The 17,596-nt window shown below is 35.3% G+C and overlaps 1 protein-coding gene across 3 annotated transcripts in view; it reads right to left on the reverse strand.

The window, feature by feature from the left end:
- The window catches only part of TFPI (tissue factor pathway inhibitor), a 42,056-nt gene extending 25,717 nt beyond the window's left edge, over positions 1 to 16,339 (reverse strand). Inside the window, exons 1-3 of one of the 3 annotated variants that reach the window (XM_062003144.1) lie at positions 16,135 to 16,339; positions 6,374 to 6,493; positions 474 to 674 (exon numbers count right to left, since the gene is read on the reverse strand). In XM_062003144.1, coding sequence (XP_061859128.1) covers positions 474 to 674; positions 6,374 to 6,488 — 316 coding nt within the window. In that variant the 5' untranslated portion in view covers positions 6,489 to 6,493; positions 16,135 to 16,339. The remainder of the gene's footprint in view (positions 1 to 473; positions 675 to 6,373; positions 6,494 to 16,134) is intronic. The other 2 variants (XM_062003143.1, XM_062003145.1) reach the window with 2 other exon arrangements.
- Positions 16,340 to 17,596: the final 1,257 nt, after the last annotated feature.

Consider the following 17,596-nt stretch of genomic DNA (forward strand, 5'->3'; position numbering starts at 1 on the left):
CTGTAGTTCTACTTATGTTGAATCATAGCAGATGTCCAAGATTTTGGATAGCTTCTATCAGCTTCTCAACTGAAGGAGATAAAAAATTGGGTTAGATAATATGAAAGCAATAAAGATCATCAGTACTGCTCACCATCTTAGCCCAGACTCAAAACCAATTTCACTTTAAGAACTCATTTGAAACAGGGTTCTAACTACAAAATAAGCTTTCTTTTATTGGCTTCTCTATTCCACAGGTCCACTAATAGAGTGACATTTATCTTTCCAAATCCTGAATGTTTACTTCCACAATGTTACATAAGTCAGATGACTACAGCACAGTATAATACTTGGGAATGTAATTAGAGACATCACATTACTGTATTAATAGGAACAGAAGAGAATCTCTTCTTCAAAAAATCATGTGGTTTGTAGATGACAAATAACAGATGCAAATGAAGAACTGACAGGAGAATAAGAGAATGGGTACTGGCCTGTTACCACACATTTCTTCTGACATTCTTCCAGTGTTAGAAAGTTGTTCTCATTGCCATGACATCCACCATATTCAAATATTTCACACTCATGGCTTTGAATATTGAAGTAAAAACGCATGTGGATTGCTTTGCATGGACCTTCATCTGCTTTCATGGCACAGATGGAATGCCCTAGTTTCAGTGGTGGCAAAATAAGACCTGTAATACAGAGAAGTAGAGTAATCCGTATTAAGTTAGCTTGCTTCGCTGCACAGCCAATCTTCAAGACAAGATTTCTTATGTCTTCATCTACAGAGGTGCTGCATAACATCTGTCTGTAAAGCTCTGAACACACTAAACATAAATGTAAAAAGAAAATCATCATCTGCACTGGAACACAAACCAAATGTGTGTTTTCAATTTTCAACCAAAACAGTTTGTATTAGAAACTTTAACTCCTGATCATAAATCTCTAAATAGCTATGGATGTTGGCTTGGTCACAATAGCTAGTGAGTAATTCTGAACAACAAATACATGGACAAAATCCTATTAACTCTGAAAGACATAGTGACTATCCCTGCATAAAAAAAGGCAGAAAGAGGGTTCCCTGTGTACTCTTCCATGCACTGCTAATAGTGAACAGACCTCATAAAGACATCTCATAGTCAACAGCATAGGATGACCTAAACCAGACAGCCCTGCAGAGGGCACAATTCCCCTGTCAGACTACACATTAGTGGTGCATAAATCCAACCGATTATACTGAAAGGTCAGCATATTGTTTTATTTTCTTTCACCTCAGTGTTTTGGATTAGACATTTCAAGAGCTTAGAAGTGCACAAGTAGAAAGTTAAGGTAAAAAGGAACTGTATCTTTTCAAATCATATAGTTTCTATGTGTTTCAATACACATTATTAGGTCAAGGAATGTTTTGTAAAAATTGTCATGTACATTGTGAAGAACACTAGCAAAGTTTTACACTGTTAACATCTATAAAGAAATTCTGACTCATGATCCAGTCTGAGATACTACTCCCTTATCTATATCTAGTTTAATATATTTTTCTGGTTTGCTTTTCAAAGGGTCTGTTTCAACCTAGAGGATTTTGAAAGCTTTGAGCTTGTGTGCTTGCAACAGTAACCAGAATTAAAAAAATGTCATTAATTCTGCCAGAGATTATCAGAAGATTCATATATCTTCATATGTGTATGCAAATACACATACATCAGTGGTCTTTGCAGTGGTCCAGGAAACAGGAAGGAAAAAAAAAGATGGGGCCAAGAGTTCACATGCTCATTGTACAGCTTCCCACTACTAAGTAGATTAAAATTCCAGTTTTAATTAAAATAATTCACAAAAATCATGCTTCATGACATGGTAAAAAGGGAATTGGTATAACTACTACCTACCTGCTCTGCAGATACCTAATTTTAACATGTGGAGATTATGTAATAAGGTAAATTTAAAATGAAATGCACAGCTGAGAGAAATCTTCATAAATACTGAGGTCAGTGGAAGTTTATTAATTTTATTTCATTTGAGACTCTTATAACTATTAAACCTACAGGACTGAAACAATTTGCAGCACTAAAATCTCTTAACTTCTAGCATTTAAATCCTTGAAAAACTAGTAACCTTTATTACACAATTATCATCAACACAAAAAATGTAGTACACAGATTTTTAAAAAAATTGACATTTTTGTGTTAAAATACTGATTAATATGACTAATTTCAAATTTCTCCTTAAATATTTGACCTTAAAATAGTTTGTGGCTGTTTCTTCATTAGTGAATTTATATTTACAGATTTTGAAGTCAGGAAAATAGATTTGAAAATATTCTTGAAGACTGTTCAATAGGAAATGTGGATAAATTAAAAGAAACATTTTTAAGAGACATTGTATCCAATAAAACTTTCAAATGAAACTCAGCTTGCCAAAGAGATTTCTGAATTTGCTTCCTGCCAGTTTCCTTATCTATATCATCCTGAGTCCATGGAGAATGAGGATTTAGAAGGCACAGGAGTTTCCAAGTTGGAGTTCAAAGGTCTGATGTTCTTAACAGGTTTGGGAATCCTTTGGAAGGGACTTAAAAAGGCTCAACTTGAAGAGTTGAGAGGATACAGCACTGCAAAATGAAACTTTGGAGTTCCCCCACTCAGTAATAGGGAAAAATGCCTTCAAAACAAACTTATCAGTAACTTTTGGAATAACTCCTGAAACGGTACAATCAAACATTCATAGCTCCACGGAAATAAATCCAACTCAAATGGGGTTGGGGTGAGAGCTGGCAGCTGGTTTATAAACATTTTATTGGCACACAGGAAATGAGATCTCCTGCATGACCTGTCTCAGTGACCTAGTTCAGCCTACAAGAGTTTATGAAAACTTAGTAGGTTTCCTAACTACTGGAATTTGAGTCATAGGGTTATGTCAGCTCATTTTGCTTGGTACATTATGCCACACCAATGTTGTGGGGTATCAAAATAGAAAGAGTGTGTAAATATGGTTGCAAAACTACACAAAGCTGATGAACAAACGGCTTAGCAGAGTTTATCTTAGAAACTTTGTGATCTCAACTCCTTGCCTATTTCCCATCAAACCCACAGAACTTAAACATTGTTTTGCTTACATCCTAAGCCTTTCTCTGCAATCACAATGGTACTGTTACCACTGTTAGATGTACTGACATCTGCTGTAAACATTATGGCTTTGTCTCACAGGCATTTATTTTCTTAGGACTGGTAGAAAGTTAACATGCCTTGACTAAAATCTGTACCCTGTGAAACCTCCAGGGGCAAAACCCTTCAACATTGAGCAATAACCAAATGACTTTGAAGAAAGCAGTCTCAAAGGGATTAATGGGAACTGAATCATGCTTGTGTCTGGGAACAGTGAAAGAATTCTTCTTCATTATATTACACCTGGGAACATTTAAGTCACACAGATGATTTTAAATTAGCTTTCCTCCTCAGATTAGAGTAGCAGATGAGAAGGCAAGTGTGAGTGTTTGGCCACTAGATGTGCATGGATACATATCTGCTTGAGCTCATTTCACATGTGGAATATACCTCGAGAAAACTAGTTCTTAGTGTTAAGGCCTCCTCTCCTGTACTGAGCACTGGAACAAGTCCTCCCTGCTATGTTTAAGGTCCTGCGTGAATAACACAGGATATAACATTTAGCAAAGATGTCGGTGAAGAAAGTAAGTAAATATCCTTCACTACAAACAATAGAAGTTAAAATTGTAAGGGTTTTTAATGGAGTTTTTAATTAATGTTTTAATCCCATATTTCTATGGGATAAATACATAGAGATCTTTTCTGACAGATGTCTAAATTGTTCTTAAAAATCTCCAGTGAAGTAAAATTCCCAGCAATCTGAAGCATACTGTTCCAGGATTTCACTACCCTTCTTGCAAGACAGGCTTTTTCCTGTAATATGAAGCCTAAATATTCTTTATTACATCTTAAATAAATTTTTAACTTCTTCAGTTCATAGACAGAATAAATGAAAACCATATATATATAGTAAATTTGTTTTGATTTCTAGTATGCCATTTGGTGGCTTGCAATGCAAGGCTACTGCAGGAGGCAAAATGGCCTACTGCACTATCAGCCTTTACTTTGGGTTGTCTAGGATCACCTTCTTCCCAGGTTGTTTGAAGTCTACATACTTAGCAGTCCCCTAGCACTCACTGTAACACTTCAGTAGCCTACCTCTGGTCTACTTTCCTTCTTTTGAAATACTTTTGTCTCCTCTTAATTATCACTATACAAAAAAACCTATTCCAATCTTTTTACTGGCCTTGCTTTTTAACTGTCTGACAACTCTCCTTTGGGTGCCTCTCATCTTAAAGGTCTTTTCCAGTGTTAACGATTCTATGATTCTTCCTATTGTTATGGGTTATTGTTAAATTGTAGTGCCCAGAGCTGAACATAATCCTCTACCTTAAGCATTACAATCTTGTTATACAGGTGCTTCAACAGTTATTTTCTACCTTATATTTATGAATGCATTGATTCTCCTTTTAAAGTATAGCATGTTTCATTTGTAATTTTAACAATAAAATTAGTTTAACCTTTCACTTTGGATCTGGCCCTGTTTGGTATCTATTACTCATAGAGTTTAGGTGTCTGGTAAAAAAAAAAAAATTAGAAATTCTATAGAATTATACAGCTGTACTATCTTAGACCAACAAAATTGTGTTTGCTTTGGTAGAAATACATTAAATAATGGTTACAGTTGATGCTCAGTGTCATGACGACTTTTTTCAACTCGAGACATAGTTTAAAACATGAACAGCCACTATTAATTAGCATGCAGTAAGATCATTGTGAGAGCTCTGATAATCTGCTGTTAGTCATGCTGTAGCCCTAAGCATATGATCAGTGCATAGCCTTTTCATTAGAAAGTGAACTGATTTCTGTATTATACCTATGTCAGAACAAATATCAAAGATAACACTACTGCAGAACAAATATCAAAGATAACACTACTGCAGAGTTGCTTTTTGAGAACAAAACTATATAAATTAAAAGGGGAAAACTTGGTCAGGAATATTTCTGACTTTTTACTTTCTGGTTTTGTTTGCTTAGGTTATGGATTCTCAACCTTATACAAGTTTCTGTGGTTACCCTTAATTATAAAGATATGCTGTCATCTTTCCAAGCTTTCTTGTAAATGTGACTTTGATAAGTGATATCAATACTATGCACCTTGTCACTAATGAATAGCTGTTTCTTCTCTCTCCATCTTTGTCAGTTTGACAGCTTCCCACCCACACACTCTTCAGTCCTCTTCCTACCCATGTGTTTCCTTCTTTTTCTTGAAGCAGTCACATTTATTCTTGATAAACTTTCGCATATGAATAAAAAGCACATACAACTTGTGAGTCATTTTCTTCAGACTTTGGAACATCAACTGAGATGCTCTGAACCACATCAAATATTACTGAAAGATAGACATGAAGTAGTTTGGGGGTTTTTTTGTTGTATTTTTGTTTTGGTTTTATTTTCTTGTTACCCTTTTTACCTCATTGGACTTGACTTGCCATCTTAATTATGACTGTAATTTAAATATTAATAGACAAAATTCCCCTTTTAGATTCACAGAGCACTTGTTCCCCAATGTCATCCTAAAACATAATATCACAAACAATGGATGCACACAACTTATGTTACAATTTATAACTAATTCAGAAAATAAATGCACTCAGTGAAATTACATGCTTCAAGATTTCTACAGTTAAATTCACCAAAACCAAAATTGTGCTCTTAGGAAACCACAAACATAATTTTAATTAGCAACAATTTAATAATTTTATAGAAACAGCACTGCAAAAAAATTTTAAATTTTTAAACACTGCAACCGAGTCTTCAGTAGCCACAAAACCAGGGTCCCAGTTTAATTTCTAAGCATAACATTTGATTGGTTTATTACTTTGGAAAACAAGCCCAAAATTTCAGAACTGTTTCTTATCCTTAATCAGTTACTGGTTGTATAATCCTAAATAACTGGTTGGAAAATAACCAGTGATAATAATACTGTCCCAAAAAGGACTATTTAATTAACTTGAGATTATTTTTTATTGTTTTTTTATAAAAAAAGTAAATAGAGGGAAAAAAACAAACAAACCATCCAGCAGATTTTTTGTTCTGGTGACAAAGTAAGTTATCTGGCCTTCATGAACTAACTGCAAGATTAGGCTAAGGATTGTTACAAAACTACTAATTACAGGGCAGGGCAAAGATAAATATGGCCTTGCCCTCAAACAAGGACATTTATGTATGTAGGAGTTTAAAAGAAACAAGTGTATTCTGTATTAAATAGTCTTGACCATGCTAAGCATATGCTTAATGCAGAACAGTGCATATCTTAAATTGTAGTGACCAATTTTGACAAGGTATCCTCTTACCCAGAACATCCTCTTCTTCGGTGTCATCTAAGTCAGTAGTTGCATGCCCAGTGATACAGATGAACAGCAAGATAAAGGTTAAAGGTAAGGAACATGCCTTCTGCTCTCCTTTCATCTTTCCTGTAAAACATATAAATGACAATATACACTTCAATCAATTTCCTTGAGTGCTCTGCAAAAGTCATTAGCAGGATGGTACATAGCCATATGGGAAGGCAGAAAAACTGGAAGCTTTCAGAATAAAATAAGCTATATTATTTTAATGATATTGTAAGCACAAAAAAAAACCAAGACAAGATTTATACTTGTGCTCAGCTGATTGCAAGTCTCCTAACCCATTTTCAGAACAGTTTAGAGGCATTACTGTTCTATTTTAAGTCTGTGCTGGTTTTGACTGGGATACAGTTAATTTTCTTCATAGTAGTTGGTACAGGGCCATGTTTTGGATTTGTGTTGCAAACACTGATAACACAGTGATGTCTTAGTCATTTGTAATATGGCACTTAAACAGTGCCAAGGCCATTTCTGCTCCTCATTTCATCTCACCCCGCCAGTGAGTGGGCTGGGTGTGCACAAGGAGTTGGGAGGGGATACAGCCAGGATAGCTTACCCCAGGGATATCCCAGACCACGTGGTGTCATGCTCAGCATATAAAGCTGGAGGAAGAATGAGGAAGCAGGACACATTCAGAATGATGGAATTTGTCTTCCTGAATAATCATTACAGGTGCTGGAACTGGGCTGTGCTGGGGATGACTGCACTCCTGTCTGCCCATGGGAAGCGGGGAATGAATTTCTAGTTTCACTTTGCTTGTGTACATGGCTTTTGCTTTACCTATTAAATTGTCTTTATCTCAACTGATAAGTTTTCTCATCGTTCACTCTTCCAATTCTCTCCCCCATCCCACTGGGGCTGAAGTGAGCGAGCAGCTCTCTGGGGCTTAGTTCCCATCTGGAGTTAAACCACAACAGTGTCACAACTGAAATCATTTCCCAGAATACATAATGATATAAAATGTAATAGTTGGTACATTTAATGTCCTGATCAGTTTTACACAAGGTATAGTTGGCTCACGTGTCCAGTCCTTCCAAAGAAGTTTTACTCTGTCTACAGACCTCAGATTGACTACCACAAACATACAATTCTATTTTACACAAATATTATGTCAATTTATAGTTATGAAGTTCCTGGACTTCTTTGTAAACTGTATTTTAGAGGACTCAGCGATCTTTTGCAATATGGGCTTCAATGCCTTAAGAAGTATTTTGTATCTTGCAGGTCCCTCTATTGATATTCTATTGAATATCTCACTTAAGTGCAAAACTACTTAGTCACACAAAAAACCCACTTTTATTCCATAGCAGCTGTATGTTCAAGTTGCCAAAGATGACACTATGCTTGTACATATGACAGTACCTATGGAAAACTTTTGCTTTGACTTCTTTAGAAATATGCATTTTCCAACTAACTAAAGTTCCTTAAGGATCTCTGAATTCTAATTAGAGAACAGGCTCAAAATCACATTTAGCTAACAACAGATAAACTCTCTTTAGATATCCTATTTTCTTAAAGTACAATACTAAACTTTGGCTAAATTATTTAGTCACCAAGCTGGGTGGATGTGTTGATGTGCTTAGGGGTAGGGAAGCTCTACAGAGAGATCTAGATAGACTGGATGGCTGGGCCAAGGCCAATGCCATGAGTTTTGATAAAGCCAAGGGCCAGGTCCTGTACTCGGGCCACAACAACCCCCAGCACACTAGCAAGCAATGATGTCTTAGAAGGGTTAAATCTGCAGAGATTAACCAGTTTGCCACAGCCACTCTGAACTGTGCAAGAGCCCAAAAGTGTAGTTGTATCTTCAGCACCAAATCACAGAATCAAAGAATCCTAAGGGTTGGAAGGGACCTGGAAAGATCATCTTGTCCAAACTCCCTGCTGGAGCAGGGACACCTAAAATAGGTCACATAGGAAATGATTTTTCATTTCTCTCTTGATAACTTATTCTTTTTTCCCTCCCGAATTTCATCAGAAATTTCATCATCAAAGGAATTTCTATTTTCGCTGGAAAATATGACAGTGTTAAATTTTCATCATAATGCTTTCCTGTCAATATAAACAAGAGAATGTCTTTGTCTCCTAAGAGAAATTTTAAAGCTGAATTTCTATACTGACAAATGAAATCCTTTATCTACTTAAAGATTGGAAAAATGTTTGGCAAACTATTTCAGATCTCATTTTGTGTTGTCATTCACAATTTTTAAAACTTTTTTTCTCAAATACTGTATTTCACTTCTACAAATAAATTCAGAAATTGTTGCTTACTACTAGAGTATATTGTTGCTTACTACTCTTTGAGTATAACTTGTTACAAATTCTGAAAAATTATCTAAATTGAGAAAATGTGCAAGAGCTGCAATCACTCACTTTCAGGTGTTTTTCAAAGAAATAATTTCCATATTCATGTAGAATTCTAATTCTACCTTCCTGCATTATTTTACATGTTAAAACTTAATCTAATGTATTACTTTTCCCCTTGCCCCAGCAACAAAATTCCAGTGGTCTGTTTTCTTCATTAAGAGTGTAGAAGCCATCAATTTTCCTCAGCCTCCTTACTGGAGGACTTATGTATTTGCTGCTTATCTGACTGCAGAACATCCCTACAGTATTGCTAAAAGACAGGGAAATAAAACATGGCACTGTGCTATGGTTTTATGTGTTATCAGTTCACTGTAACATGCTAGATATTTAGACTTAACTGTATTCATTAATGCTACTGTCTAGGTTTGCTTGTGTACCACATTTGCCTTACTTTTTTATCACTGTGTTTGGAAGTCTCTTGCTTATGTGATAACTATGTGCTAGTTAATTATTTTCTAATGCCATCCTCCTTCCAGCTGTTGCCCCAATACTATCTCATCACTGACTTTTAAAAATATACCATTAAAGGAAAGGAAGAGTCTTTTCTGAAATGGTCATTGCTATCCACTGAACACTTTTCAGTTTCAGGACTCAACATTAACATTAGCACGCTCTCTCTTTGGGATATTCTCAGCACTTGTCATTACTCAGTTAATTTTCAGTTTCCCAGTTAATATAAAGACAGATATTACCTCCCTGTCTTTTTCTGAGTACAGTATATATGATATCTTTAACTTGACTCAAAGTGACTCTTGCAGACTGAGGGCAATGGCCAACCTTGACCTTATTGGGGCAGCATCAAGAAGTTTGCCCTGATTTTGACCAGCTTCTGTGAAAGTGGATGAAGTTTAGGGTGGAAAGATACACAGAAATAGGACTCTTTATACACTGCCTGGCAAAAATAGTCCATAGACTTCAGATGCTAGAAATAAGTCATGCATGTAATAAGCAAAGCTTTTAAAATATCAAAATAATACCATGTAAGAATATAGCATAGATAAAAAATAAACATCTTAAAAATGAGTTCTATTGACTATAATTCCATGCAAAGTGACAGTTTCTTTCCAGCTTTTACAGTCCATCCACTCTGATATCCAGAGAAATATTCAGTAAAAAATTTCAATGGACTACACAAGAGTAAGTACTAAGCATTATAATGTAAATAAAGATGGCGATAGTTTGACATCATCTAGGCCAAATAAAAGCTAACATATGATCAAATATTCAGATTTGATGCTTAGCTAGATAGTAATAACTGTCACACTTTGCCTGGCTCCTGCGTATTCATGGGAATAAAAAAATTACAAAACACAGTTTAAATTTTAGTATTTGAAATTATATGGAAAGGGGGAAAATTCTGAGCACACTTTTTCCATCAAAAGTTTTAATTTGTAATCATTGGCACAGCTGTGACTCTCCACAAGGGAACTTGCAAATTATCCACAACCTCAGTTGACCGTGATTTAGTTCCAAGTTTGCCCCTGGACTCTCATTTTCTATATCTGAGTTTTTCCAAACATAACTGCAAGACTTTTACTAATTCAGGAATATTCTATTTGACTTTGGTTTTGGAACACTCAGGTTGAGGTCTTGGTTCCTTCTTCCAGGAATCTGCAGGCTATAGATTTAGATTGAAAAAGTTAGTAATCTATTTTTACTTTTCAGACTGTATAACTGCATACCTGCTTTGCTGCAAAGTACTGACCAAACACAATCTTTTTCTTGCTAAACTTCCCCCGAAGTCACACATTCCCAGAACACTGTGTCATGTATGGGTGGAGGTGGGATGAAGGGGGTAAAAGTTTTAGCACTGAGATGTTATTCTATTTTTTTATTTTTTACTTATGATTCCTAAAGATCAAAGTGAACTTGGCACAGCTTTTTCGATTACAGATCCAAACCCTCTAGAACAGTCCAAGTTTTGTGATTTAATGTTCAGCTGACCAGTACCAGAACTTCAAAGCTATAAGCCTCTTATGATACTGGTATCATTTCCTTTTTGATGTATTCTGTTTATTTTTCTTGTATTTATATTGAAAGTACACTTCAAAATACTTCATCTATGACATTTGGCTCAGTAAAATATTAAATGCACACATTTGTGAAGTATTATCCATCATGGGAAAGACTAGAAATGTTTCAAGCTTAAGTAATTAATATTCAAAGATCTGATTATTTAGGCAAATTTTGAAAATTTGTGGGAGCAAACATAACCCGTTACTCCAGAAAGTTTCTAATTTAGGACAGCAAATTAATACTGGGGATTTTTTACTGTACCTGAAAGGGTCGTTAATGCAAATTTCACAACTTCCTAAGTTTGGAACTGACACTCTACTGTTCTCAAAGTACCTTTTGAATGAGACATTTTTATGTCTATAACAGATAACATTTGAGTTGCCCAAGGAGATCAAAGATCTATGGGTAATAATTGGCACTGAATTATTTAGTAGTTTGATTAAATGCTTTCATTTGTGAATTATGCAATTAGCTTTCACAAGGACACAGAATTTCCCTACATCAATTTGTCATACCTTTATGGAGAATGAATAATGATTTTGTGGCTACTTCTCCCAGCCATAGGAAAAAAAAAAAAAAAAAAGACATGGCATAGAATCCAACATTATGAGCTTATCACAAAGGACATACTGAAGACATTATTTCAATTTCAGTTTCTAACTCGTAGGAGATTGATTCAAACAGAAATGAAGAAAAAAGCCATTTTTTAATTTACGTGTTGAAACTGCATCTATCTGGCATGCCACATCCTAATATGAGGTAAATCTCTGCTCAATGTATACAGCCTGTTTTCATTGTGACATAGTTTTCCACAGGGAACCATAGAATGGTAGGGGTTGGAAGGTACCTTTAGAGATCTAGTCCAACCCCCAATGGAATGGAAATATTCTTTTGCTACTGCTAAAATATTTTAAAATATGGACAAAATCAAATTAATAGTTTACATAATTTCGTAAACCTTACAAAGCAGAACCCACCACACTCAGACATGTATCACTTGCACAGAATCTAAGGTCTTCTAATTTTTAAACAAGGAATGCCTTCAGCATTCTAGTGATAGCTAATCTCAAAGCACAAAAGAAACTATCAAAACAGATAAGCAGCAAGAGTAGCTATGGTTTTAGGAACATGGCATAGCAGTCCTGACTTCATAGTTTTAAAATATTTTGGCTGTTTTTGTTTTCTAGCTGTTTAGACTGGAAAAGTATAGTGTGTGTTTTCAAATTTCAGTTGTGCTTATTGAGAGTCAGGTTAGAGGTCAGTTAACATATCACAACCTTCTTTTCAAATGGAGAGTCATTTCAGTACTGTATGTTTGTTTTCAACTCAGATATGTGTAATTTCACATTATAGAAACAGAATTACTCAGTTTCACTAAAGTGAAGCTGTCAGTTATTGAAAATAATAGGCAGGCACTAGGAGGAAACTACTTGTCACACTGATGCCTCTCATGACTAATTTTGACCATACCTATTAACCTTTGGTAACCTTATAATCCTATAGATGGCATTTTGCACACGTATCAAAGATCAAATTAAAGTTGTCTTGCTTTAGCAAGCAAATTAACTCACTTTGTCTATCTTCCCAACTGGAGACACCACATATATTTTTACTGCAATGGATATATGAGCTTTGAAACGTCACATAGGTTAGAAAGGCTGTCATTGCTATCAGTTGGAATACCCTCAGCTTCAGACTGACTCAGATCATCACCCTGCAATTACGTAAAAACAAAATAAAATACTGCTGTTATATAAAAGGAAGGGGCCTTATTCCCTTCATCTCCCATCATGGTATAGGTTGTGTTGTTTATTCTGGTGGCAGTGCCAGCTTCTACGGATATAGAGCATTCACTAGATGAGTCTCAGAGCACAGCAAACTTCAGCCTCATCTTTCTAGACTACCTTTTCTCTGTCTACTGAAACCATAAAAGGTTGTCCAAAACCTCATTATGTTAGAAACTGTACAATACAGAGGAAAAAATTCCTTCTCAAGAGTATAAAATGTTTGTAGGAAACACTAATACACTTCTGCAGACCTTTCTCTGAAGTTCATTAAAACTGTTCCAGCTAAATATTTCCTTCATATAAAGCTTGTATTTCTATTTTACTTGCTGCAATTGCTATTTTCAATACAATTGTTTTAAAGTCAGTTCTTTTGAAATATTCCATTTTCCAGTAGAAATATGAATTTTCTTTTGTGCAGATTATCTCCTGGGTCAACATGTTCAAATGCCTAGTTTTATTTTTTCACTAATAAGTAAATCAAATTAATCAATTAACTTCAGAGGTAAACTCAGTTAGGAATGACATACATCAGGGAAGATGGCAACAATATTGATGATGGAAAATGAACAGCTGTATTAACAGCAACAGGAAATAATTAAGGAAACCAAACAAAGGAGTTGTGAGATAAAATTAAAAGGACTAAAAATAAGTCTCTTTTGCTGTGAAATAACCATGAGAGGAAAGAAATTCTACAGTTCCCCATATGGTTTTCCTTCATTCTGTCCCCAGGGGCACTCTGTCCCTATTTTAAAGTAAAAACAGTTTCATAGAAGCAGCACACAGAACTACATACTTTGTCCTTGTTTTTTAAGACAGTTCTCCCTGGTTTCAGTGAGAATAAGAGCTTTACATATGAAGACTCCATCAGCTTCTCCCAATTCTTAGAGAGAAAATACAACTGTTTGGAATGTAGCCCAAAGAAAGAGCAATAGTAAGCACTGGAATTAGATTTTCAGCAGTTTGCTCCAAAATTGTGAGATAAAAGTCATGTAATTCTTGAAGCCCTAAAATATACTGCTTTTCTACCTTTTAATTTAAAACTTCCTTTTATTGTTCCTTTATCCATGCTCTGACTGCCTCTGACAGACATTCTCAGAACATATTGAATGCACATCAAGAAAATAATGATAACCACAAGTATTTCAAGTAGCTACCACTTTATTTTGAAATGCAGGAAAGAGTTACTACCAGAATCATCATTTTAAAGTAAATGTCTATGCTAAAGCAGCTTCCTAGAGTGTATGTCAATGTCTCTTTTTTTTTTTTTTCCTCTCCAGAGGAGATCTAATATTTATATTTCCAGAAGTGATCCTAATCCTACTGATATATCTGTGAGAGCAATCTATGTTCTCTGCCCTAAGAGGAATTAAAGATCCACAGAGTCAGAAGACTGGTAGAGAAGATATTAGTGCCCCTGTGCTGCAAAACAGATAATCTGACAGTGAGAGTCTGCTCGTGTTCATGCACCTACCTTAGAGAAACATATAAACAATCCTCAAAGATAGATCTGGAATCCAGTAACACTCCTTCTCTAACCGGGGGTCTGGTGTAGCTAGAAGTGAGACTTCAAACTCACTAAAGGCTCTGGACATGTTCTCTGAAAACCTATTAAGAAGCTTGTTCTTTTACATCTTTGCTTTGTTTCCTAGATACACTGTATCTTGGATCACTTTTCCCCACAATCATTTAAAAATTTCTCTCTAACAAACTCTGCTGCTTTTTTGTACACTCTCCCTCACTACTGTTTAGGTCTGACACTAAAATAGGTACCAATAATTTGCAAGCTTTTACCATCAGACTTTCAAAATCAACTCTCTGGTGAGAATAAAGAAAGATAAATTCAATGCTAATAATTGTTCTATCTATCTTGAGTCAAGAAGATCATAAAACTAAAAGTTATTATGCATTTAGTAGATGCATTTAGCTAGATGAGTAACAATTGAATTTTCACTAGCGATGTTAGTAAATGTGGGCATTGAGCTAAAAGGCTAAATGTACTTTAAAGATCGTATAACTACACTAGACAGCTGAAATGCATTAAATCTCCAGGTTACAAACTATACCATGTAAGGATAAACATAAAGATTAATGAAAGTAATTTTAAAGCACACTTGGAGATTCTCCAACATAAAAATTATTAACATTTCAAAGAAATGGATTTATCTAGCATTTGCCTGCATTACTATTTTTTATGCAATCCTTTCATTTGGGACATATTTGACAGGAAGAAAGGCTGGAGCAGGATATGTTTTAATCAGTCTTACCTCTCCAATATTGCTCTGTGTGCATTACACACAATGTCAACTTGATTACAGTTCTCAAATTCACCTTAAATATTAATCCATATAAATTTACTATAGTTGTAACTACTTGCTGCCTTCACGGAAAATCACAAACTATCTCCTAGTAGAATTAAATAATGAAGGGAAAAGGCAGGCAGATATTCTCAAGGAGATGCCTAGTAATTCCTACAGCATGTCTTTGCTGTTCATATCTCTACTGACAGACGGACTTCCTTTCTTCAAGACTGTCCATAAGACATTCAGGAAGGAAGGTTTATATCTTTACATGTTTTCCATGAAGTATTTTGATGACTAATTTCTAGAGTAATGAGTCACATCGACCTTTCACATACTCCCCCCCTTCTCCCAATTTGGTATTCTCCCTACTCCACTTTTCCCACTGTTATGTGCTTTTTCATAATTTAAACTTCATTTAGATTTTCTAAAACATAGTTATTCAAATTTTAGAAAAGTTTTTTTTTTTTTTTTAATACACAGTAATGTCTTGTGTCTTTGTTTGTTTGTTGTTTGGGTTTTTTTTTTTTTTTATTATTTAACAGTTACTAAAAGTGAGGTTAATGTCAATTCTTCCAGGTAAAATATTTCAAAAATCACCAATAGTAGTGTTTGTCTGTAACATTGACACCACTGTAAGCCTCATTCACTATGCTGTTCAAGGATTTCTTGAGGATTGCAATACACATTGTGAGATAAATTGATATACAGTAGTATCAGCTTAATTTGATTCTCCTAAAATGTTTTTTGTACTTCTCAAAGTATTAATTGCTCCAAATGTTTAATGCCTTAGAGGGATTTAAAATAGCCTGGCAGACCACTCTACCTAAATCATGCCTTTCTTGGAGCTACTGTAGTGGAGAAATGGTTTTAAAAAACAAGAACTTTTTTTCCAAAACTCCAGCTGTTGATCAAAATTAACATATTCATCTTTAGGATGGCTTTCTTTCAAAGGACTGTGTTGGAGCTCAAATACTTTAGTCTGAGATTCTGACAACCAACCATTAGTTGTATCAGTAATCATAAAAGTATATTCATTGTCCTACTGTTTCAAATGTACAGAGAAAAAAGAAGTATTTCTTTTCACAGCACTCATTGCTGGACTTTGAAGCTAAACATCTGACTGCCACATCTACCACATTTTAAATAAAACATAACAATAGGTACTCTCTTCTACCAACCAAAAAAAAAAAAAAAATATCTCTCATGTAAAACTGAAAGTCCGTTACAAAGTACTCACCAAACTCCTAGCAACAGTTCTTGGCGAAAGAAAGAATTCCTGAATCAGAGCTGAATATGATCCTCCCCTACCAACTCACGCTGAAGGGGTGTGGTGTAAAGCTACAAAGGCAGGATTGCAACCTGATCTTCCTAGAGCACCCTCCTGCCTGTGAATTAATCAGTCAGTCGTTCTTGCTTTTTGTAGAACACATTGTTTCACTTGGTTTAAAAGTCAAAGATCTGCAGCAGCGGTGGGGGTGCTTCCTGCGTAAAGTTTTCTAATCCAGCTGCTGTTTAAAGCAACTGTTTTCTCAACAACACTAGCTAAAAGGAAATGCACTTTCAAAGAATGAGAGGCAGTTTGTAAGATACTATGTTCATTATACCTTGGAGGCTTTAATATGGATCATGAAGATGCCGTATTCATTGCCTATTTAAGAGAAATAGATTGTGGTTTACTGTTGGTTTTTTTGTTTGTTTCTTTTTAAAGCCGTGCTGTTCACTCTGGATCTGGGCTGGGCTGTATTCATCACAGTATCTGGAGCTGTGCTACTAGGGCTATTCTGCCTTCAGCTGGAACATACCATCGCTCCACAAATCACACTAGTGTGGGCTAAAACTGAAGTTAAGAATCATTAAGTCTGCCCTGTCTGAAGATAGGAATGGGGACTCTACTTGTAAGACTGAAACCTTTCAACTTGCAGATGTTGAGACAGATGACCAGAATCTTAGTCCTAGACATGCAACATGAGAATTTCACAGAAAAATGAACTAAACAGGACAGAAGTAATAGCTGAAGAACAGTAACTGACACAGTATCTATAACTAATTACAATTACTTCTGGGAAAAGACAAACAGGTGTTAAGTCTTTCATTGAAGATTTGTATTTGTTCATCACCATCCTGAAATAGATTGGAAGTTTCTCCTAGTTAGTTAACATGTTAACTGTCTCTGATACAAATAGAAATGCTTCTGTCAGTGTCTTAGATCTCCTGTGTGTTATTCCTAACTGTAAGAATGTCTGCAATACTTTTCAGGGCAAAGTCAGTAGTCAGCTGAGTCTGCTGACTATTAAACTGGGCCAATAATCGAATGGATTAACTGTCCTGAAATGGACTAGGAGCACTCACAAAGTAAAGGGGCAACTTAAATGGTAGGGGTGGGGTTCTGCCATACAGTTACTAATTACCAACTCCTAGCTCAGATAAAGCATGGAGCAATTCAGCTCTAAATGGTTAAATTGAAATGATCAGTCTGCCATGTGTGTCACCAAGACTCTGAAAAACATGTTGTGGGGGACCATGTGTTAAGAATTATTATCTATAAGTGTTATATAAGTATCTTCAAATCTGGGGACTCAACCTGGTCAAAAGTTCTAGTGAGGTCTTCTTAGTTTTAATGAGAAATATGGGGGTTTTTTAATTGAAGATGCAAAAATAGACTTTTCAAAGTTCGTGCCATATAATGTACTAGGAAAATT

Source organism: Colius striatus, chromosome 9 (assembly GCF_028858725.1).
Source record: "Colius striatus isolate bColStr4 chromosome 9, bColStr4.1.hap1, whole genome shotgun sequence".
NCBI lineage: Eukaryota > Metazoa > Chordata > Aves > Coliiformes > Coliidae > Colius > Colius striatus.